This window comes from Trachemys scripta, chromosome 2 (assembly GCF_013100865.1).
Source record: "Trachemys scripta elegans isolate TJP31775 chromosome 2, CAS_Tse_1.0, whole genome shotgun sequence".
Classification (NCBI taxonomy): domain Eukaryota; kingdom Metazoa; phylum Chordata; order Testudines; family Emydidae; genus Trachemys; species Trachemys scripta.
The window spans coordinates 5912309-5934906 of NC_048299.1; the positions used below are offsets into that span (position 1 = coordinate 5912309).

The window sequence follows — 22598 nt, forward strand, 5'->3', positions numbered from 1 at the left end:
TCTCCTTTATGTACTCCCAAAGCCTTTGCAAAAGGTTTCTGGGGAGGGCTGCCTTATCCCGTCCGCCATGGTAGGACACTTTACCACGCCAGGCCAGTAGCACGTAGTCTGGAATCATTGCATAACAAAGCATGGCAGCGTATGGTCCCGGTGTTTGCTGGCATGCAGACAATATCCATTCCTTGTCTCTCTTTGTTATCCTCAGGAGAGTGATATCATTCACGGTCACCTGGTTGAAATGGGGTGATTTTATTAAGGGGACATTCAGAGGCGCCCGTTCCTGCTCTTCTGAACAGAAATGTTCCCCGCTGTTAACCATGCGGTGGAGGGGAGGGGTGAAGTGATCATCCCAGAGAATCGTGTGTGTGTGTGTGGGGGGGGTGGTTTACTTGTGTTTGTGCCGCATGTTAACCGGGAAACTGCAGCCCCCTCCTTTTACATTGAAACCCCATTTTAAATGGACAACCCAATTCATCCTTGAGATGGGAAATGCGCTGCTGTTTGCAACCTTTCCCGCATGTTAAGAAGGTTAAATAAGCCAAAACACTGTGGCCTACGATGGCTGCCTGCAAGCCGAAATATGCGACCTTGTAATGAAAGAGTGTACCCATTGTTCCCTAAAATGTGTCTTTTTTAACCACCTCTCCCTTCTCCTCCACCAGCTGCAAATGTTTCTCCTTCGCAGAGGCTCGTGAACATTAGAAAGAGAAAACGTAAGACGAGGGACGAGATGTTCACGGAGCTGCAGATGTCCTCCCACGCTGATAGAGCACAGCAGAATGCGTGGAGGCAGTCAATGTCGGAGATGAGAAAAGTCCAACATGAACGAGAGGAGAGGTGGCGGGCTGAAGACGATAGGTGGCGTCAGCTTGCAGACAGACGGCAAGAGGCAATGCTCCGTCTGCTGGAGCATCAAAGTGATATGCTCGAGCGTATGGTTGAGTTGCAGGAAAGGCAGCAGGAGCAGAGACCGCCGCTACAGCCCCTGTGTAACCAACAGCCCTCCTCCCCAAGTTCCATAGCCTCGTCACCCAGACGCCCAAGAACACGGTGGGGGGGCCTCCGTCCACCCAGTCACTCCACCCCAGATGATCGCCCAAGCATCAGAAGGCTGGGCTTCAATAAGAGTTAAAGTTTTAAAATGCAGTGTGTCCTTTTCCATCCCTCCTCCCCCACCCATCCCTGCTACCTTGGCAATTATCCCCCTACCTCTGTAAGGAACTAATAAAGAATGCATGAATGTGAAAAAACAATGACTTTATTGCCTCTGCAAGCGGGAGGGGAGGGGAGGGTGGGGTGGGGTGGTTGGTTTACAGGGAAGTAGAGTGAACCGGGTCGGGGGGGGGGTTGGAGGGTTCATCAAGGAGAAACAAACAGAAGTTTCACACAGTAGCCTGGCCAGTCACAAAACTCGTTTTCAAAGCTTCTCTGATGCGCACCGCGCCCTGCTGTGCTCCTCTAACCGCCCTGGTGTCTGGCTGCGCGTAATCAGCGGCCAGGCGAGTTGCCTCAACCTCCCACCCCGCCATAAATGTCTCCCCCTTACTCTCACAGATATTGTGGAGCGCACAGCAAGCAGCAATAACAATGGGGCTATTCTTTTCGCTGAGGTCTGAGCGAGTCAGTAAGCTGCGCCAGCGCGCTTTTAAACGTCCAAATGCACATTCCACCACCATTCGGCACTTGCTCAGCCTGTAGTTGAACAGGTCCTGACTCCTGTCCAGGCTGCCTGTGTATGGCTTCATGAGCCATGGCATTAAGGGGTAGGCTGGGTCCCCAAGGATCACGATAGGCATTTCAACATCCCCAATGGTCACTTTCTGGTCCGGGAAGAAAGTCCCTTCCTCCAGCTTTCGAAACAGAGCAGAGTTCCTGAAGACGCGAGCATCATGTACCTTTCCCGGCCATCCCACGTTGATGTTGGTGAAACGTCCCTTGTGATCCACCAGGGCTTGCAGCAGCATTGAAAAGTACCCCTTGCGGTTTATGTAGTCGGTGGCTTGGTGCTCCGGTGACAAGATAGGGATATGGGTTCCGTCTATGGCCCCGCCACAGTTTGGGAATCCCATTTCAGCAAAACCATCCACTATTGACTGCACGTTGCCCAGAGTCACTACCCTTGCTATCACCAGGTCTTTCATTGCCCTGGCAAATTGGATCACAGCAGCCCCCACAGTAGATTTGCCCACTCCAAATTGATTCCCGACTGACCGGTAGCTGTCTGGCGTTGCAAGCTTCCACAGGGCTATTGCCACTCGCTTCTCAACTGTGAGGGCTGCTCTCATCTTGGTATCCTGGCGTTTCAGGGCAGGGGAAAGCAAGTCACAAAGTTCCATGAAAGTGCCCTTACGCATGCGAAAGTTTCGCAGCCACTGGGAATCGTCCCATACCTGCAGCACGATGCGGTCCCACCAGTCTGTGCTTGTTTCCCGGGCCCAGAATCGGCGTTCCACGGTATCAACCTGCCCCAGTAACACCATGATTTCCACATTGCTGGGGCCTGTGCCTTGTGAGAGGTCTATGGCCATGTCAATTTCCTCATCACTCTCGTCGCCGCGCTGCAATCGCCTCCTCGCCTGGTCCGGGTTTCGCCTTGGCATGTTCTGGCTCTGCATGTACTCCAGGACAATGCGCGTGGTGTTCATAGTGCTCATAATTGCCGCGGTGATCTGAGCGGGCTCCATGATCCCAGTGCTAGCTATGGCGCCTGGTCAGAAAAAAGGCGCGAAAGTAGTATCTGATGGACCAGGAGAAGGAGGGCGGGAGGGAGGGAGGGCCGAGTGACGACATGGCGTACAGGTACAGGAACAGGGAGAAACACAAACAACTGTCACACAGAATGGTCCCCCCAAAGATTAAACTGGAAACCCTGGGCTTAGCAGGCCGTTGATTTCACGGAGGAAGGGGAAGCAAATGAACACAGAACAAATCTATTTTTTACATCTTAAGGTGGCAGCCGACGCTGCAGCATGAGTGACAGCCATACCAGTATGACGATGACGGATACCAATCATAATATGCCATCATCTGCCAAAAGGCAAGGGGCTGCTGCTGTGTAGCAATGCAGCCCCACGTCTGCCAGCCCCACGTCCGCCAGCACCCAGCATCGCCCTCGGCCTCTTCTGGGTGCTTAGCAGACAATATTGGGCAATTGGCAGAAAATAGTATATTATGACTGGTAACCGTCATCATCGAAACAGTAGCATGTCTGCCCAGGTGGCCATGATTGACAGCCATACCAGTACGACGACGACGGGTACCAGTCATAATATACCATCGCCTGCAAGGGGCTGGTGCAATGCAGCACTACGGCTGCCAGCCCCACGGCTATCACTCATGCTACACCGTCTACCGCCAAAAGGCAGTTAGCAGCTGCTGCTGTGTAGCAATGCAGTCCCACGTCTGCCGGCACCCAGAGGACATATGGTGACGGTGAGCTCAGCTGAGCTGAGCGGGCTCCATGCTTGCCGTGGTATGTTGTCTGCACAGGTAACCCAGGTAAAAAGGCGCGAATCTATTGTCTGCCGTTGCTGTGACGAGGGGGGAGGGGCCTGACGACATGTACCCAGAACCGCCCGCGACACTGTTTTGCATCATCCGGGCATTGGGATCTCAACCCAGAATTCAAAGAAAAGGTGCGAACCGCTTCTCGGCTCGAGCTGTGGCGCAAACGTAGTATCTGACGGCCTAGGGGAAGGAGGGAGGGGGGCCGAGTGACGACATGGCGTACAGGCACAGGGAATTAAAATAAAGAACGGTGGCTGTGCATCAGGGAGAGACACAAACAACTGTCACAGACTGGTCCCCCCCAAAGATTAAACTGAAAACCCTGTTGACGGAGGGAGGGGGAAGCAAATGAATACAGAGAAAATCTATTTTTTACATCTTAAGACGACGGTGCAGCGTGACTGATAGCCCTCGGCATCTTTCTGGGTGCTTGGCAGCAAATACTGGGCGGTGTATGACGATGGTCTTCAGGCCTATTGCACGAGCTGCTGCTCAGGGAAGACTCTGCTAACGTGCGATGACCCGACTTGTAATAGGCCGGCTAACAGTCATAATACACCATTTACTGCCAAAAGGCAAGCCCCACGGCTGCCAGCACCCAGATCGCCGATGAAGGCTACCAGTCTACTGAACCGTCTACCGCCAAAAGGCAGTTAGCAGCTGCCGCTGTGTAGCAATGCAGTCCCACGTCTGCCGGCACCCAGAGGACATATGGTGATGGTGAGCTCAGCTGTGCTGAGCGGGCTCCATGTTGTCTGCACAGGTAACCCAGGTAACCCAGATAAAAAGGCGCGAATCTATTGTCTGCCGTTGCTGTGACGGGGGAGGGAGGGGCCTGACGACATGTACCCAGAACCGCCCGCGACACTGTTTTGCATCATCCGGGCATTGGGATCTCAACCCAGAATTCCAAGGGGCGGCAGAGACTGCGGGAACTGTGGGATAGCTGTGGGATAGCTACCCATAATGCAATGCTCCGGAAGTCGACGCTAGCCTCGTACTGTGGACGAGGTCTGCCGACTAGAGCACCTAGAGCATTTTATTGTGTGGACATACACAATCGGCTGTATACAACCGATTTCAATAAAACCGGCTTCTATAAATTCGAACTAATTTCGTAGTGTAGACATACCCTAAGGGAAAAAGTTGTTCAGGAAAGCTGTCAGTTTCTCAAGGAGGCAGTTTTGAAGGTACAACTGCAAACTATTCTGGTGCGATAGAAAGATAGGAAGCACAGTAAGAGGGCAATATGGCTCCATCTGGAACTCTTTAATGACCTCAAAATCAAAAAGGAATATTATAGAAAGTGGAAACATAGATGAATTGCTAAGGATGAGTACAAAAGAATGGAACAACCATGTAGTGACAAAATCAGATAGGCTAAGACACAAAATAAGTTACATCTAGCAAGGGACATAAAGGCAACAAGAAGAGGTTATTTAAATATATTAGGAGCAAGAAAAAAACTAAGAAAATGTAGGTCCTCTCCTTAGCAGAGAAGGAGAGTTATTATGGATGACATTAAGAAGGCTAATGAGTTGAATGCCTATTTTGCTACAAGTTTCATGAAAAACGTTAATGATGTTCAGATACTCAACACAATTAGAATTAACAACAAAGGGGAAGGAATGCAAGCCAAAAGAGGGAAAGAACAGGTTAAAGAATATTTAGTTAAGTTAGATATATTCAAGTTGAAGGACAGGATTAGAATTTAAAATGACCTTGACAATGCAGAGAATTGGTCTGAATTCAACAGATGAAATTCAATAAAGACAAATGCAAAGTACTTCACTTAGGAAGGAAAACTCAAATGCAGAGTGCAAAGTACTTCACTTGGGAAGGAAAACGCAAATGCAAAACTACAGATTGAGCAATAAATGGCTAGTTGGTAGTACTGCTGAAAAAGATCTGGGAGTTATAGTGGATCACAAATTGAATGAGAGTGAACAATGTGATGCATCTGCAAAAAAAAAGGCTAATATCATTCTGGGGCGTATTAACAAGAGTGTCGTACATAAGACATGGGAGGTAATTGTCCGGCTGTACTTGGCACTGGTGAGGCTTCAAATGGAGCACAGTGTCCACTTCTGGGTGCCCATACTTTAGGGAAGATGCAGAGAAATTGTTGAGAGTCCAGAGAAGAGCAATCAAATTGATCAAAGGTTTAGAAAACCTGACCTCTGAGGAAAGGTTAAAAAATTGGGCATGTTTAGTCTTGAGAAAAGAAGACTGAGGGGCAACCTGATAACAGTCTTCAGCTATGGTACGAGCTGTTATAAAGAGGACTGTGATCAATTATTCTCCAAGTCCACTGAAGGTGGGACATGAAGTAATGGGCTTAATCTGCAAGATTTAGGTTAGATACTAGGAAAAACTTTCTAACTATAAGGGTAGTTAAACTCTGAAATAGGCTTCTAAGAGAGGTTGTGGAATCCCCGTCACTGGAGGTTTTAAAGAACAGGTTGGACAAACATCTGTCAGCGATGGTCTAGAAATAGTCAGCCCTGCCTCAGCAGAGGGGGCTGAACTTGGTGACTTCTCGAGGTCTCTTCCAGCCCTACATTTCTGTGATTCTATAAGACGCAGTATATTGGACGCAGCATCCGTGTGAGCTGATCGGGTAGCAGAAAGAGTGTGTTTCAAGGCAAGATGAAGAGGATGACACTTGGTATGCATGGTGAGGGAAGCGGACTGCTGGAATAGCAGGCAGTCCTGGTGTTTTCCCAGCTGCCAACCATCAGCAGTCCTCAACATGATATGGAACCAGCCGCACCATTTGCAGAGCCCTGAAAAGTCTGGGCTAGTCACAGGGCTCTGAAAAGTGTATGGTTTATCTGGCCTGGATTCCATTGCCAGAGAGTGGAGTCTGGCAGCAAAGAGAGGTCTCCCCTTCCCCAGGGGTGATTGGGGCCCAGTCTATGTGTATCTGAATCAGTGCTGGATGCTGGAACTAAAGGCTGGTCTACACTGGGGGCGGCGGGGATCGATCTAAGAGACGCAACTTCAGCTACTCTATTCACGTAGCTGAAGTCAAAGTATCTTAGTTGGACTTACCTGGCCATCCTCATGGCGGCAAGTCGACCACCAAGGCTCCTCCGTTGACTCCGCTTACTCCTCCTGCCGAGGTGGAGCATGGGCATCGATTTGGGGATCGATTTATCACGTCTAGATGAGACGCGATAAATCAATCACCGATAGATCGATTACTACCCGCCAATCTGGCGGGTAGTGTAGACGTGGCCTCAGAGTGCCCCATTTGGCCATTTGCTAGGGCCTGATCCAAAGTCCATTGGATGGAGACTTTCCACTGACTTCAGTGGGTGTTGAATCAGGTCCTGCCCTGATTCATTGTGTCTTCCAGTGCTGGAAATGGCCCTGCCTGGAAATGGGATTCTTAAGCCAGGAGGCGGGTTTCCTAGCCTGCTGCTGTGTTCTTCAGAGGAGGTGCTCATGTCATTCCGTTGGGAAGGGTCACTCATATTCACCACTCAGTAACAGATCCCTGCATCCTTCCCTCTTCCACAGCTACCAGGGAGTCGGCCTTTGTCCACGCCATCGCCTCCGCGGGTGTTGCTTTTGCGGTGACCAGATCCTGCGCCGAGGGCTCAGCCACCATCTGCGGCTGCGATACCCGCCACAAGGGGCCCCCCGGGGAAGGCTGGAAATGGGGAGGCTGCAGTGAGGACGTGGAGTTTGGGACCATGGTGTCTCGAGAGTTCGCGGACGCCCGGGAGAACAGGCCGGATGCTCGGTCAGCCATGAACAGGCACAACAACGAAGCTGGGAGAACAGTAAGGCCATGCGGTTTCATTTTATTGAGCCCCTAAAAACATTTCCTTCCACCCCCAAAAATCCTAGGTGAACAGCAAGAAGAACCTCAGGTGAACTGGGTTCAACATTGTAGCCCCCTACTTCCCAGTGTGTGTTATAGATTCCCCTCTGTGCCCGATCCACAGAGGATGAGAGTCTGCTATAGCTGCCAGCTATGGGTCTTAGGCCTAGATCCTCAAAGGCATTTAGGTGCCTAACGCCCATTGAGGGCATGCCTTTGAGGATTTGGGCCTTAGCCTGTTAGTTCAAGCCATGGAAGCTCATGTGCTCAGCTCTGAAGATCTTAGGTTCAGTACAAATGAAAACTAAGAGGATGGTCATCCCATGCAGACTTCCCTGTGCTCACAGCCTGGTTTCTGTGCCTCTTCAGGCCTAGCAGGTGCCTAAAATAGTCCCACATTTACTCTCAGTGCCTGGGGTTAGCACCAACCTGCCATGGGGAAAAGGGCTTGCTGTCAACTGAGCAATTTCAGGACAAGGCTTCAGCCTGTCCACCCAGCGCACCTGCTTCCTAGCACCACCAGGAAACTTTCTTGGCTTGGAGCTAACTTCTCCAACCCTCACCCCACTATATGCCTCACAAAAGTTGCTTCCTGTTCTCTCCCCCCTACAGAGAGCTCCTGGTTTCTCCTGTATAGGGACCAAACTTCATTAAATCATAGAATCAAAATACCTTAACCTGATCCTACTCCCTTATTAAGTTACAGAGGGTCCTGTGGCACTTTTGAGACTTTGAGTCTCAAAGGTGCCACAGGACCCTCTGTTGCTTTTTACAGATTCAGACTAACACGGCTATCCCTCTGATACTTGACACCTTATTAAGTTGTTATTGACAATGGGGGAAGGAATGGGGCCTGTTCACTTCCATAGAAACATATGACTACAAAGTAGTCACTCCTCCATTATAGAGTTCCACTACTGTATGTAACCACAATCCAGAACAGGCCAAAACCTCAGAGCAAGATCCTCAACTGATGGAGATGGGTGAAGCTCCATTGAAGCCAATGGAGTTATTCCAGTCTACACCAGCTAAGAGTCTGGCCCGAGATGTGGAGCACAGACCTTTAAAATTCAAGATGAAGTCCCACCACAAAATGAGGGACGCAACAACTAAATAGCAGAAGAGGGAAGCAAGACGTATCGCCAGTGGTCATTTGACATAAAGTTGTCCATCGGGTCCTGGGTACCATGGGTTACTCAGCATTTCTGATGGCCGTAAAAGACAGGGATAAAGAGTACAGCCACAGGGTTGGGTAGGATGGAAATGAGGGATTTGTCTCATAATGGGAATCAATAAAAAGATACAATATTAGCTGTAAGTTCAACCGTGACCATTTAGGCTCTTCTACGGGCTATCTTCATCTTCGGTCCAACCTCAAGACGCCGATCCAGTTTTAGGCCCCTTACAAATATCACAGATCAGAGAGAAAATGGCAGAACATTAAAACTGAAATCCTGTTGCTTCAGAAATAGCATACGTTTTTCATTCACACCGTGCTAACACTCATTAGGTGCACAAGTTCCAATCCTCCGGATTCAAGTATTTCCAGCTAATAAAACTGAGCAGAAGGGGAAGTCTGAACCAATTTTCATAAGAATTCAAATCCAATCTCCAGACCAAAAGCTTTGACGGAGATTTGGATGATTATATGAACCAGACATTTTGCGGTTCTCCCATCGCTAATTACAATCTCCTTGGCAATGAATGAAGCTGCCTACCTGGCCAAAAAAAAACCCACCCAAAAAACGTTGAGCACACAGTGTAGTTGCTGATTCATGGCAAATCTTTTGGACTTAGCTTGGTACTAGTCTGTTCATGCATTCAGAAATTTGCTGATCAGCTCTGAATAACACAGCTTATTGAGTAAATTGTATCAGGTGGTGAGCAGTGCTGTGGAAATCTTTGGATCAATTTCAGCCATGGGTGAGGCAAGCATAAGTCTCATTGAAGTCAATGGTGATTTCTTCCATTTAGGCCAGGACTGAATTTCACCCGCTCCATTTGGTAACCATGCCGCCCGTAGATGCAGCATTGCCAACACCAAGCCTTCAAAAAACTCAAGAGTCAGGCTTCTCAAATCATGAGACTGGCTTAAAAAATAATCATACATTTTGTGTTCTTTTTATTTACCTACTAGTTTCTGCACCTTTAGCAACCTAGGGGGCGGAGGAGGCTAGAAACTTACTTTTTGTTTTAGATCCTCGCCTATTCACATGCCTCCAGGAGCTGGGGCTTTAAGGAAAACACCAACTACCAACGTGATAAAATTGCAAGAGTTGGCAAGACTGTGAGCTGTGCTCTCAGCTGTTAAGGTGTGACCTGCTCAACACACTGTTGAGAGGCCGGTGAAGAAAATCCTAGGGTGCAGCAGGAAGTGGCATTGGTGATTCAGTGGGTGACACTCTCCTCCTTGACTCAAGTCTCTTTTGCAAGAAAAGGGAGCTCTGATGACCGGGCTAAATTGTAGTTTGGATAATCATAGCACATTTCACCCGTGAATTCTCCCTGCAGTTTAAATCGGCTTATGAATCCTTCTTCATTCCCTGTCCCAAAGTATCGTTTAGCCTGGCTAAGTGCCGTTAAAAAGCTGCAGTATTGCACCTCAGAGGTGGCTGCATTTCACTCCTGAGCAAAGTGGTCTTTGTGTGTGAATATAGCTATAGAAATATTTACACACACAGGTACAGGAATGACTTCACTCATGATTGAAAGCACTTTATGCAGACCACATCCAATCCCTGACTGGTGTATATCATTGTAGTTAATGAAGCTAAACTGATTTACACCAGCTGAGGAACTCTGCCTGGAATTCTTTGGGATGAGAAGTGCTAGGTAAATAACAGAATGTATTTTTGATTCATATTATGGGCTAATAGTTTCCCTCTCCCTTTTTTCTCTCTTTTCTAGTCCATTATTGATCACATGCATCTGAAGTGCAAATGTCATGGTCTGTCAGGCAGCTGTGAGGTGAAGACATGCTGGTGGTCCCAGCCAGACTTCAGGGTCATCGGTGACTATCTCAAGGACAAATACGACAGCGCTTCTGAAATGGTGGTGGAGAAGCATCGGGAGTCCCGTGGCTGGGTCGAGACACTCAGGCCCAAGTACAACTTCTTCAAGGCCCCAACTGAGAGAGACCTGGTTTACTATGAGAACTCACCAAACTTTTGTGAGCCGAACCCCGAGACGGGCTCCTTTGGGACCCGCGACCGGATCTGCAACGTCACCTCCCACGGGATCGACGGATGCGACCTTCTGTGCTGCGGCCGCGGGCACAACACAAGGACTGAGAAACGGAAAGAGAAGTGCCACTGTATCTTCCACTGGTGCTGCTATGTCAGCTGCCAGGAGTGCATACGAGTCTACGACGTTCACACGTGCAAGTAAAGCAGGAGTTCCCTGGACAGGCTCCGTGCGGAGAAATGGATTTGAGCCTGCTTCTTCTGAGGTTGTGTAGATGGGAAAGATCTACCTTTTTTTTATAGTAAAAGAAAAAATAAAAAAGGCTAAAACTGGCTGGATAGAATAGATCTAATGACTTCTTGGTCGTCCCAAGATGCACTGGAGGCTAACATTACAAACATGGAACTCCATACAAAAAGATTATGCACCGGTTAGGAGGCTGTGATTTCTTTAACTACCCAACAGAACAGAACTGTGGAGAAGATTGTTAGCAGGGGCACTGTCTCTTTGCTCTTCTCTCAACTAACCTGAAGAGACTCATGCTATTAAGTGTCCTTTGAAAGACTTGCAACTTCCTAAACACCTCCTGTTCCCAGCCCAATAGGAAGAGGTGATGTCGGACAACAGCTCTCAGCGTGCTGAGATCCTTTCCAAGCCCCAGCAACCAGAGTCTGTGTGCAACATGAATGGCAAAAAATTAAAATAAAATAAAACATTCAATTCATTAAAAAAACAAACAAACTTTTCTTCCACTTCTTCCGGGAACAGGGGAATTCTGCAAACATTCCTTAGTGCTGTAGAATGGACGAGCTCTTAGCATGAACTTTTTAACATAGTGGTTTCTGCTGGATTTGACATAGGACGCAGTGACACATTGAGTACTTCTGCAGAGAAAGAGACTGCGGATGGATTGCTACCAAGGTCCCACTGACACCAGTGCAACAGGCGTGGTAGATGCTGTGATCTAGATACACATGCGTGCAGGTCATACGTAAAAACTCAGTGCCCAGAAGGGGACCCAGCAAACGCATGGCCACGGAGACCAAAATGGCTCTTTTTCCTCAGCAGACACACCAGCAGACATTGACCCAACTGTGGCCTGTGGAGGCAGGGGTGTGACTCAGCCGATTAGGAGGATGCCCGTTGAGACGTGCAGTGGGGTAGGGCGCAAACCGCCTGTGATTAAGGTGGTGAGGATATCGTTTCTTTGCACCACAGGCCAGCAAGGAAAGGAGAGCAGGAAAGGTGTTTCCCCACCTCTGCTTAAGAAACAAAGTAACCTTGGAAAGTGCACTTAGTTCATTTCATCGGCTCCGTACAGCTTCTGCAGAACCCTCAGAACCGAACTCTGTAGGGAACAGCGGTTCTGAAGGACTGTGTGATATGTGTTGCTAGCCAAACCCTGACCTAGAACAGCCTTGGACTCTGGCCAAGTTTGGAGCCAGATCCAACCTCCGCCACTAGTGTCTCTATAACAGGCCAAATCAAAAACCTTGTGTCTGAACCACCCTCGACTTTGGGAAAGTTTGGATCCAGCTCCAAATCTCAACTCTGCAGCACAGCCCTATCTCCGCTGTTTGGCTGTTTCGCCTTTTTGACTCCATTCCTTTGCCCGTGTTGCAAGCTGTCGTACCTCTGATACCTAGATCGGGATTGCCAATTTACAGTAGCAAAGGTAACTTGCTGTCTGGTAATCCGGGCTCCACCTGGGGTTGTGGGTTCTCAGGCCTGACTCTTCACACCCTCTCACTGGCTGGAGTCCCATCTAGAGAAATGGGAAAGGGACTGATTTTTTTTTTCTTCCTTTTGCCATCAAGAATTGCAGAAATGGAAATGAGGATAGAGCAATGGGAGCCTTTCCACTGACTGCCGGGGGAGCTGGATCACGACTTTGGGCTAGGTTGTGACTACACACCTGCGTGGGGAAATACAAGCACCTCCTCGATCCGCACATGCTGGCTTGCCCTCTGCAACCCGAGCAGGTGAGCTGGGAGAATGCAGCCGAGACAAGGAATGAACGGAGCCTAATCCCCACGGAGAAAAATGGGGAGGGAGTTGTGCCCCAGAGGCACGTTTCTGAGTCCCAGCGCCTCCCGGACTACTTCTAAATTGAGCTGTGCCCAGAGGCACAAGCTAGCCCTCTGGATTGACGGGGTCAGTTTTGTCTACTCTGTGTCTAAAGGCTGACTGATGCCAGAGTGACTTCATCTGTGGTTTAGAAAAGAGAAAGAACGTATACATAGAGAATTAGGGGTTTTGCATCCCTGCCCATCCTGGCTAATAACCATTGCAGAAGGAAATGGCCTAGGGTAGGGATAGTCGTGCGCTAGCTTTAAAAGGAAGGGAAACAGCTGGACATTTTAGAAAATCTTATCTGAAGTGGAAGGAGTCCTTAGAACAAACTGGAAAAGATTTGGTAAGGAAAAAAATAAATAAATGCCGTTGTTTACACTCATGATCCAGAGAGAGCAAACACATGGGCAGATGCTAGGCTGGTCGCTTAATGCCCTTCTAGAAGGAGCTCGCATGCCTTGAGGATGAGCGCTGCCCCAGAGCCTGAACACCACAGAGCACAAGTGTGGGTTTAACAATCATTGGGGGCTAACTTCACTGCTGGTGCAAGTCCATTGACTTTCAATGGGATTAGGCCAGCAGAGAATTTAGCCCTTATACATTGGAGTAAGGTAGTTTAAAATCTGTCCCTGCTTAACGCCCATGCAAAGACATGAGTTAGGGGTTCTGAGTGTCCCTGGGGAGAACCGGCCAGCCTGACTCTGGCCTCACATCACTTCTGCAGCATTCTAGCTCCACCAAGAGTTACTTCTCATTTACCCCACTGTGAGTGCGATCAGAATCGAGCCCACCATCGCTAGCTCTCAACTCTGCTTGGGAAGTGTGAGGAAACGTTGCTCAGCAACGGCCTGTTCCGGGGAACACACAAAATCTTGAGCCTAAATTGTGGCAGATGGGTGAAATGAGGAATGGATCTGCAGTGGAGATGGGCCTCAAGCTGCCACGTTCAGACTGGGGTTCAGATTTCAAACAGCTTGACATTTGGGGGCGCCCCCCGCAGAACCAAGGATTTTGAGCTAGGCCCATATCCAATTTCTCAACATCTTTCTTGTTCTATTGTAAATATTCATCATCATATAGCCCAAGGAGGCGATCCAGCCCCCATTTCAAACAGTGCAAAGACAACTGCATGCATTCTGTTAATGACCCCAAATGCATTTGTGAGTTCTAGTCCCAGGTCTGATCCTTCAGAGGAGAGAGAGATGGTTTAGCCGAGGTCTGGGTGCCACCAGTCTGCTTTCTGAGACTGGCTCCATCTATCACCTTGGGCAAGTCATTGGGACCTCATGTTGCAAAACTGGCCACTGATTTGGGGCATCCAATTTAAGGTGTCTTAAGGAGTCTCACCTTGAATTTGCACCCAAGACCCAAGGCCACTTCTGGAAAATTAGGGCCACAGCCTCTCTCTGCTTCAGGTTGTCATACTGTGTAACAGGCGCGATACCGCCTGCTTCCCTGAGGTGTCATATTCATTATTTACTGTCTGGGAAGCACTTTGCAAATGTCAAATGCTAAGAGTCACCACAATCTTAAACAGGGTTTCACAAAATCTTTCCCTTCCACCTTTATTTATTCTGTATACACAACACACTTAGGTCAAAAACCACAGCACCATTCATCTCCTAACGCTGACAAATGTGAACTGTCCCGCCCACCCTGAATAAAACGCAGTGTTTTTCCCTTGTCTTCTTGCGTGTGACCAAATGTATCTTGGGACCAGACGGCACATACCGTGAGGGGGAAAGATACATCAAGCCAAGAAACCCAGCTGTATAAAGAAAAATAAGTAAGAAAGAAAAAAAACATAATCCTCTTCTTAAATGCTGCTATTCCACATCTACTGTAGCTATAAAACCAGGCCTGATGGGTCACAATGATCCCTGATACAACTCCATTGCAGCCAGTGGAGGGACCCCAGGGAAGAATTTGGCCTTATTTTGTTTTCTTTCTATGAAAGAAATTGGTTTTTGTTTTGTTTTGTTTTTTGACTTAGGGGGTGTTTATTTTAGGGTCAAAGGAAGAAAAAGGGAGGGAAAAGGTGTGAAGTTTTCTACCAAACTCCTGCCCTCCCCCACACACACACCCGGAGATACCTGTTCATGGCTTAGGTGGGTTTCAATAGGGCGTGTAGTGTCAGGTACTATGGGTCTGATCGAAAGCATATTGAAGGCAATGGGAATCTTTCCTCTGATTTCAATGGGCTTTGCAGCTAGTTTTATGGCAGTCGTGGCCTAAGCCTGAGAGAAGACTGTGAGTATAACCCACTTGTAAAGTGTATGTGTGGTGTCCCCCTCTAGTGGCTAGTCCACAGACAGGAGAACACCCTACTACTGCAGCCAGTGTCACTCCTTTAGCTGAAGTGGTAGCGTTTGATGCTGAAGAGGCTAGGTTGAAGCCTGCGGAGGGTATGCAATGGGAGAGGGCGGTCACAGCAGCAGTACCTAATGGGAGGCGTGGGGGCTCACCTGAGCATCGACTCCTCTTCGGAGCTGCCATAGGCGTCTCTCAACTCCTTAACTACAGGTTTGGGAAGAAATGTATTTAAAAAACAGGCACGCAAAACAAATCATATGTTCGGGCTAAGCTGGACCCAAGGATGTAGACAACTTCCTGTCTCCCACCGCCCTGAGCCTTTCCTCCTTCAGAGCTGAAGCCACCAAGCAGGAAAGACCTTCCAGACAGTGATGTACCTAGGAAAATGGGCTGTGTGCCCAGGGTAATAGCCCCTCTAGCTGAATATCCAGGGAGGGGGGCTGTAGAAGGGGCAGTACGAAGGTGGGAGGGGAGGCTGTTTGGGGGTGGGAGACGCCCTGTCTGTGTTTCAATGGCTCTCTTTCCATCGTTCTTTAGTTCTCTGCCGGGTAGCAGTGAAAGCCTGGCTCTGATAACAGCTAATGGAGATGCTCTCCCAGCTCTCCCTGGGCAGCAGTGGGGCCTGGTTTGCTTTCTGCTGGATGATTTTCCTGACAGCTCAGGCTCCCATGACCAGGCCCCAATCTTACTATCTCCCTCACTCTCTCTTGTGCCCCACACAGAGCTACTGAGTTTTGGTTCCTGGGTGGTCCAGTGCCAAGCATGGAACCCAGAGGCTGTTGACCTGGGCCTCATCTGCCCATCACAGCAGGGTATGAGACACTCCATTTGACACTGAAGATGGGCACTATTAGTGGTCTATATCCTGAGAAAGGGGCCATGAGGAGCTAAGTCCTGATTCTGCCACTGCCTTCCTTTGTGCCCTTGGGCAAATCAATTCCAACTTCCTTTTGCCTCAGTTTCCCCATTTGTCAGGTGGGGATAGTGATACTTCTCCCTCATTGGCAAAGGGGAAGATTTTCAAAGTGGGAGAGAGTCGCTCAACTCCCAGTGAGAACTGGGTGCCCAACTCTCCTTCGTCCCCTTGTGAAGCTCCCTCTGAGACCTTAGGATGGAAACCTATGTATGGGCCTAATTCTGCTCTCACCTGGACTGATGTAAATTTGGAGGAACCCTTTTGGCTTCAACTGTGTTACTCCAGATTAGCATCGGTGTACAAGGGCATGGGGCGGGGACCAATACCATGCAAGCAATTACTTGAGTCTACATTAGTGATTGCTACTGAATTTGACTGAGAGGAGGAGGGGGGTGAATTCTCTGCTATTTCTGCTGGCAAGTACATGATGAAAGTGGAAAAAATCCTACCTGATTCACCTCTGGGTTAAATCCACATGTTTTGTGCATCTAATCCAGGCAGGGCAATCTTCCCCCGTTTCAATGGCCATAAGAATCTTTTCCATGTGGCTTGCTCACCTCTTTTCTCTCGCTCTCTCTTCCTCGGCCTGGCTCTCCTTCCAGAGTGGCTCTTGTGGTAAAAGCCTCAGGCAGCCATGTGTGGGAGTCGTCGGGGACATGATGGGAAGCTTTCCCATTTTTCCTTTCTCTTTGCCAGGTTTCTTCACCTTTATTTATTAGTATTTATTTATTTCTCAACACGCAGCCCTCTCCACCAAACAGCCCAAGGGCATGGCTGCTACAGACCTATGCTAACATGCAGCTGCACAGGGCTCTGTGGTTTTTAAGACTAGGGGTGGGGTGGGCGCATATTTGTCAGGACCCCTCCCTGGCATGCACCTGTCAACTGCCACCACCACTTGGAAAGCATAAGAGGCCCAAACTCCTCCAACCCAGGTGCCAAAACCTTCCTAGAGCTGCCTCCTAGTTGATGAAACCTTCCCTGATACCATGACCCTCTCAACCCATTGCCAAAACCCTCCTACATCACAAGCCACCCCAACACAACCAGCTGCCAAGCCCTGTCACTGTCCAACAGGCTACAATTCATCCTGAGGCCTCTCCACTTCCTACTTTGCATGGAGCACCATCAAACTGGTCCACTGTATTCCTATGGTATCAGTCTCAGTAGTCCATAGACCAAGCCCTGCACAGGCAGGGCCTCGCTTTGCTTTTTGACTATCTGATGAGCCCAGCAGCTGTGCTAAAGCCATGAAATGCAGTCCCATAGGACCACGGGGGCTTCCCCCATCCGCATCCCCGCCTCCCTTCGGAACACAGTCTGCCCTGCTTACATCACCATCTTCAAAGCGGCGTCATTGTCTGTAGCCCCTCCTCCCCACCTTCCACCCCGCTCCCCCTTCGTACAGAATGCACGTGTTATAAAATGAAATTCCAAAGTTATTGTACAAAATAGGGTTGTCACCTTTTCTTTTCTTTTTTTTTTTTTTTTTTTGGTACTTTGTTAAGTCTGATGATTTTTTTATGATTATTTATTTTATGAATAAATGTATATATTAGCAAGAGTATATATTTGCAGAAATAACTCATCGGGACAGTGTGGTTGCTCAGCGGTTGTGCGTGTGACCTCATTGTCTTTTACCTGATTTTCTACTGACAGCACACTAGCGGTGTCTTGTAACTGTTTTTGTTACCAGTTAAGTTTGATAGATGTGTTAACTTTATAATGAAAATTAAAAAAAAGTATTAATTTTAACTTGTCTGGTTTAGATTTCTTTTTTCCATGTCATTGGGCTACTGTTCTATATTGTGTCTTGCAACAGAGCTGGGGTTAAATTAATAGATTCATAGATTATAAAGGCAGAAAGAAATATTGTTATCATGTAGAATAATAGATTCTAAATCCAAAAGGGAATACTTTGATCCTCTAGTCTGATCTCTTCCACAATCCATAGAACTTCCCTGAATTAATTCCTGCTTGAACTAAAGCGTATCTTTTAGAAAAAAACATCCAATCTTGATTTTAAAATGTCGAGTGATGGACGATCCATCACAACCCTTGTTCCAGTGGTTAATTAACTTCACTGTTAACAAATTTGTACCCTACTTCTAGTATGAATTTGTCTAGATTGAATGTCCAGTCATAGGGTTTTGTTATACTTTTGTCTGCTAGATCAAAAATCTCACTAACAAATTTCTGTTCCCCGTGTAGGTACTTAGAGACTGTGACCAAGTCACCCCTTAACCTTCACTTTGTTAAACTAAACAGATTATGTTGCTGGAGTCCATTACTATAAGATGCATAAAGTAATGAAGAAACATGTGGCCCCCTCCTAACAGAGGAGATGTCCTGCTTAGTTCTTGGCTGCCTAGAAGGAACTGCTCAGTCAATAAGAGTCTTCCATTAAGTCTTCTGGGTTTGGATAAGTCCAGAATTTTCAGAAGGGCACAGAGTGCCCAGAATTGGGGGCAAGTTTTCAAAAAAGTTCAGCAGGATGGGTCAGGAGGATGGTAGATGCTGAGCTCTTTTGAAAAATCTGGACCTAAAAGAGAAGGGAGAGAGAGACCTCAAAAAGCACGCACAAACGTTCACTATATTTGTCACTTTTTAAACTAAGGTGGTTCTGGTGAAATGGGACAGTCCACTCGATGCCCAGGAGACTAAAGTCCTCCACTGATCTCCTCAGAACAGATACATCATAGGGAATGGCCGTGCAATTCCCCACTGACGCTGCCCCACCCAGAAATGATGGGTGAGAAGGCATCCTTTCAGAGACTCTCGTGAACATTTCACTACCAAATGGAAGGGACTCTTGGGCCATCTCCCCACCTCTGTTGGACTTTACCCCTCCACACATGTGCTCTGAATACCACAGATACTACAAACAGGAATTAATTCAGGGGAGGTCTATGGCTATGGGGCTATGGAAGGTGCTATGCGGGTCAGACTTTCTGATCCTGTCTGGCCTTATAATCTATGCTTTGCCCTACCTGACAGGGATGATTTATCCCTAGAGCTCATAAAAATCCTTCTGAAGGAGGGTGATCCTGTGGCTAAGGCAGACTCCTATGCGACTTTGGACAAGTCATTGAGGCCCAGGGCCTCAAAAGGTATTGAGGTGCCTCAAAGCCTTGGGGTATCTGGGTCTTATTCTTTCTGTGCCTCAGTTCCTCATAGGTAAAGTGGGGATAATTAAACTTCTATACGTCAGCATTAGCTGGTCAGCCACCAGTGTCATGAAAAGGCCTGTGTAACCCACACACCTCCTGGGTGTGGTGTTCTGTCCCCCCTAGTGGCACTGAGACCACTTAGCGATTGATGAGTCTGCTACAGCCCTCACTAGGCACCTCTGGCTTTTAGCTCATGCAGTAGAGGCTTGTGCATTTAGCTGCAGAAGTCCCAGGTTCAATCCCGCCCGCCGACAACTGGAGTCTGTCGGTGTTACACCTGTAAATGAGAAGAGGGTGTTTTCTGCCTTTGGCGTGGACCCATGGGCAGATATTTTCCAAATAGATATAACACGGATGAGCTGCCCCAGCAAAGTATTCCCACCACCCGGCTTCGAATTACACCACGCTGGGTTATCATACTCAGCATATTTTCCAGGAAGAAATGATAAATATTCTCAGCAAAGGACCCTTGAGATAAGTTTATTTGCCAAGCGGTGTGGCCTGCTTGGTCGGATAGGGGAAAGCATTTTTTTGTTTAACTGGACAAAACAAACACCTAGATTCCCCCAGCACCCACATTACCTGCTCTCTGCAAGCATAGGAACTCCTGGTGGGTGGGGTTTATCCCAGGTTAAGGGGAAAATTTGGGGATGGGGGTGGTTATTATATAGGTAACACAGCACCTGGACCAGGAGAGGCTACCTATAGGGGAAATGTGGTAGTCCTGCCTCTCTGATGAGAAACAGCAACAAAAGTGATTGCTCATATACACCTACGACAATGGGTTGTGTGTGTGGATGTGTGTTCACTGACAACTGGACAGAGACCACCAACATAGGTCACCTACTGGCCATCGGACAGCAGCTATGCATAATAACTATGGTTTGGGGCCAAAATTGGGGCAAAATGCTCTGTGCTCTAAGCTCCTATCAAAGGCAATGGGAGTTGCAGCCACTTAGCCTCTGGGAGAAACATCAGATCCTTAACTATCGTTCAGTGCAGGGTTGATTAGCCAATTCCTCCTGATTCATAGATTCATGGATTCCAATGACAGGAGGGCTCACTGCAATCATCTAGTCTGAACTCCTGTATCACACAGGCCATAGAGCTTCCCCCAAATAATTCCTAGAGCAGCGCTTTCTGGAAAACAGCCAAGCTTGATTTAAAAATTGTCAGTGATGGAGAACCCACCACGACCCTTGGTAAATTGTTCCAGCGGTAAATAATCCTCCCTGTTAAAAATGTAGGCTTTATTTCCAGTCTGAATTTGTCTAGCTTCATCTTTCAACCCTGGGATCATTCAAACAAGTCCAGAACCATGCCCAGTATAATTTGGAAGTGTTGTCACCCATTTCTCCCTTGCCTGGCTTTGGAATTTGCTTACTGTGCCCTTTTATTTGCAGGTGGGGATTTTTTTTTTCTTCCATTGTATATGCATTCGGTGGCACATAGCCAGAATTGCATTCCACAGGGCTACAATCCAGTCTGGGATTTACTTGCGAGTGTCAACAGGTGAAAAGTGTTAACTAATGAACTTGGTGCTAGTGTTACGGAGAGGTCAACTCTGGGTGTCTGTCAGATGGCTTGGAGAAAGGACAGCAGGATTAAACAGATTTCTACATCCATCTATAATGAGAAAAACATACCTACGGGACAATCCTGCCCATTGAAACCCCATTCCGCCTGGTTCATTCAAATTTTGGTTGAGCACAGCGTTTCTTTTCATCTCCAGAGATGGTGTGTTTATTCCCAGAGAAAGTACATCATGAGCAGTGGCAGTTGGCAAGCTTCCTTCATATATCGCCCCCTCACGAGCAACCGTGCCTGCATTCAGGGCACCTCTAGGAATGAAGAGCTGTTCTGAATCTACACCCCATTCAGACCTCAAGTTCCAGCAGAGGCTGTTGAGATGAGTTGGTTGGGATTTGTGATGTGAAGACCTGTCCCTGTGGATTGGGCGGAGGTCACAAATTCATTCATATAGACCACTGAACAGCCATCAGCTGGTTTCATCTTCCGGAGATCTGGGACCAACACCATAGAAGATTGGACTCAGTCATGTCAGAGGAACACCTTGGTTTCCATTACATCAGTTTGGCTAGGAAAGTGTTTCAATTAATTGTAGCGGGTGGGACAAATGTGTGTAGCTATGTGACTTTGGCTGATATTCACAGCTAAATCAGTAAATACTCTTACTACCCGAGTAACTGTAGATTAGGAACCTGAACCCGCAAGCCTTCCACACACAGAAGTCAAGATGTGGAAGGCTTGCGGACATGGCCTTAGCACTTCAGGAGCTGAATAGATTGCCCATCTGGTTTTTGGGGTAACAAGCTAGCAGGGCCAGCCTGAAACACTCCACCCTCTTAGCAGGTGTTGGTTCTGTTGGGGGAAAAAGTGTTATATAGACTCATAGAAATGTAGGGCTGGAAGGGACCTTGAGAAGTCATCTAGTCCACTCCCCTGCCCTGAGGCAGGATTAAGCAAACCTAGACCATCCCTGGCACGTATTTGTCCAACCTGTTCTTAACAATGATGGGGAATCCACAACCTCCCCTGGGTAACCTGTTCTTTAGAGTTTTAGAAAGTTTTTCCTAATATCCAACCTGAATCTCCCTTGCTGCAGATTAAGCCCATTACGTCTTGTCCTACCTTCAGTGGACACGGAGCACAAATGATCACCATCCTCTTTATAACAGCCCTTAACATATTTGAAGACTGTTATCAGGTCCCCCCTCAGTCTTCTTGTCTCAAGACTAAACATGCCCAGTGTTTTAGCCCATCCTCATAGATCAGCTTTTCTAAACATTTTTGTTGCTCTCCTCTGGTCTCGCTCCTATTTGTTCATCTCTTTCTTAAAGCGTGACACCCAGAACCGGACACAGTACTCCAGCGCGGGCCTCACCAATGCCATTTAGAGCAGAACGTTAGCTCCCATGGCTTACATAAGAGACTCCTGTTAATATATTAAAAGCCAAATTCTTACATGCACCATACATGCCAAATACAAGCAAGGACTCCAACAGAATTGTTGTGCAACTTTTCTGAAGTACTTGGCCCTTAATGGGGGTGTTGGGTATTGGAAACACACCCAGAGAAATGGGATATGGGGGAGGTTATTTATTGCATTGTGGGAGTGTCTAGGAGTCCTCATCATGGATCAGGACCCCATTGTCCTAGGTGCTATACAAACACAGAACAAAAAGGCAGAGTCCTTGTCCCCAAAGGGCTGGCAATCTAAATAATGGGGTTTCTTTTGTTTTTATAACTATTAATAACAAAAGTTGCTGGTTGCCAGCCTGAGGTAAAAACTGCTTTCAACTGCTGTTACATGCCTTATTAGCATGTTTGCATGTCAGCACTGAAAATCTACCCTGGAGGCCACACATGACTCTTTTATAGCAGATGCCTACCAGTCGTCTGAATTAAAAAGTTATCTATGGGAATGGTCTATGGATGAATCTATAGTAATGAGGGTGGGAAAAGGATGCGTCTTTTAGCACCGCTTATCAAATGTGCCAAATAAAGAAGATTAAATTTCCTTTGAAGCATATAGTTTGAATATTAACCTAAGGGTTTGGGGGAAAAAACAACAACATAGCAG

General features: G+C 47.7%; 1 protein-coding gene across 1 annotated transcript in view; it reads left to right on the forward strand.

Moving 5' to 3' along the window:
- WNT3A (Wnt family member 3A) overlaps nucleotides 1-10726 on the forward strand; it is a 122228-nt gene extending 111502 nt beyond the window's left edge. Inside the window, exons 3-4 of the mRNA XM_034759344.1 lie at nucleotides 7033-7298; nucleotides 10247-10726. Coding sequence (XP_034615235.1) covers nucleotides 7033-7298; nucleotides 10247-10726 — 746 coding nt within the window. The remainder of the gene's footprint in view (nucleotides 1-7032; nucleotides 7299-10246) is intronic.
- The last annotated feature ends 11872 nt before the right edge of the window (nucleotides 10727-22598 follow it).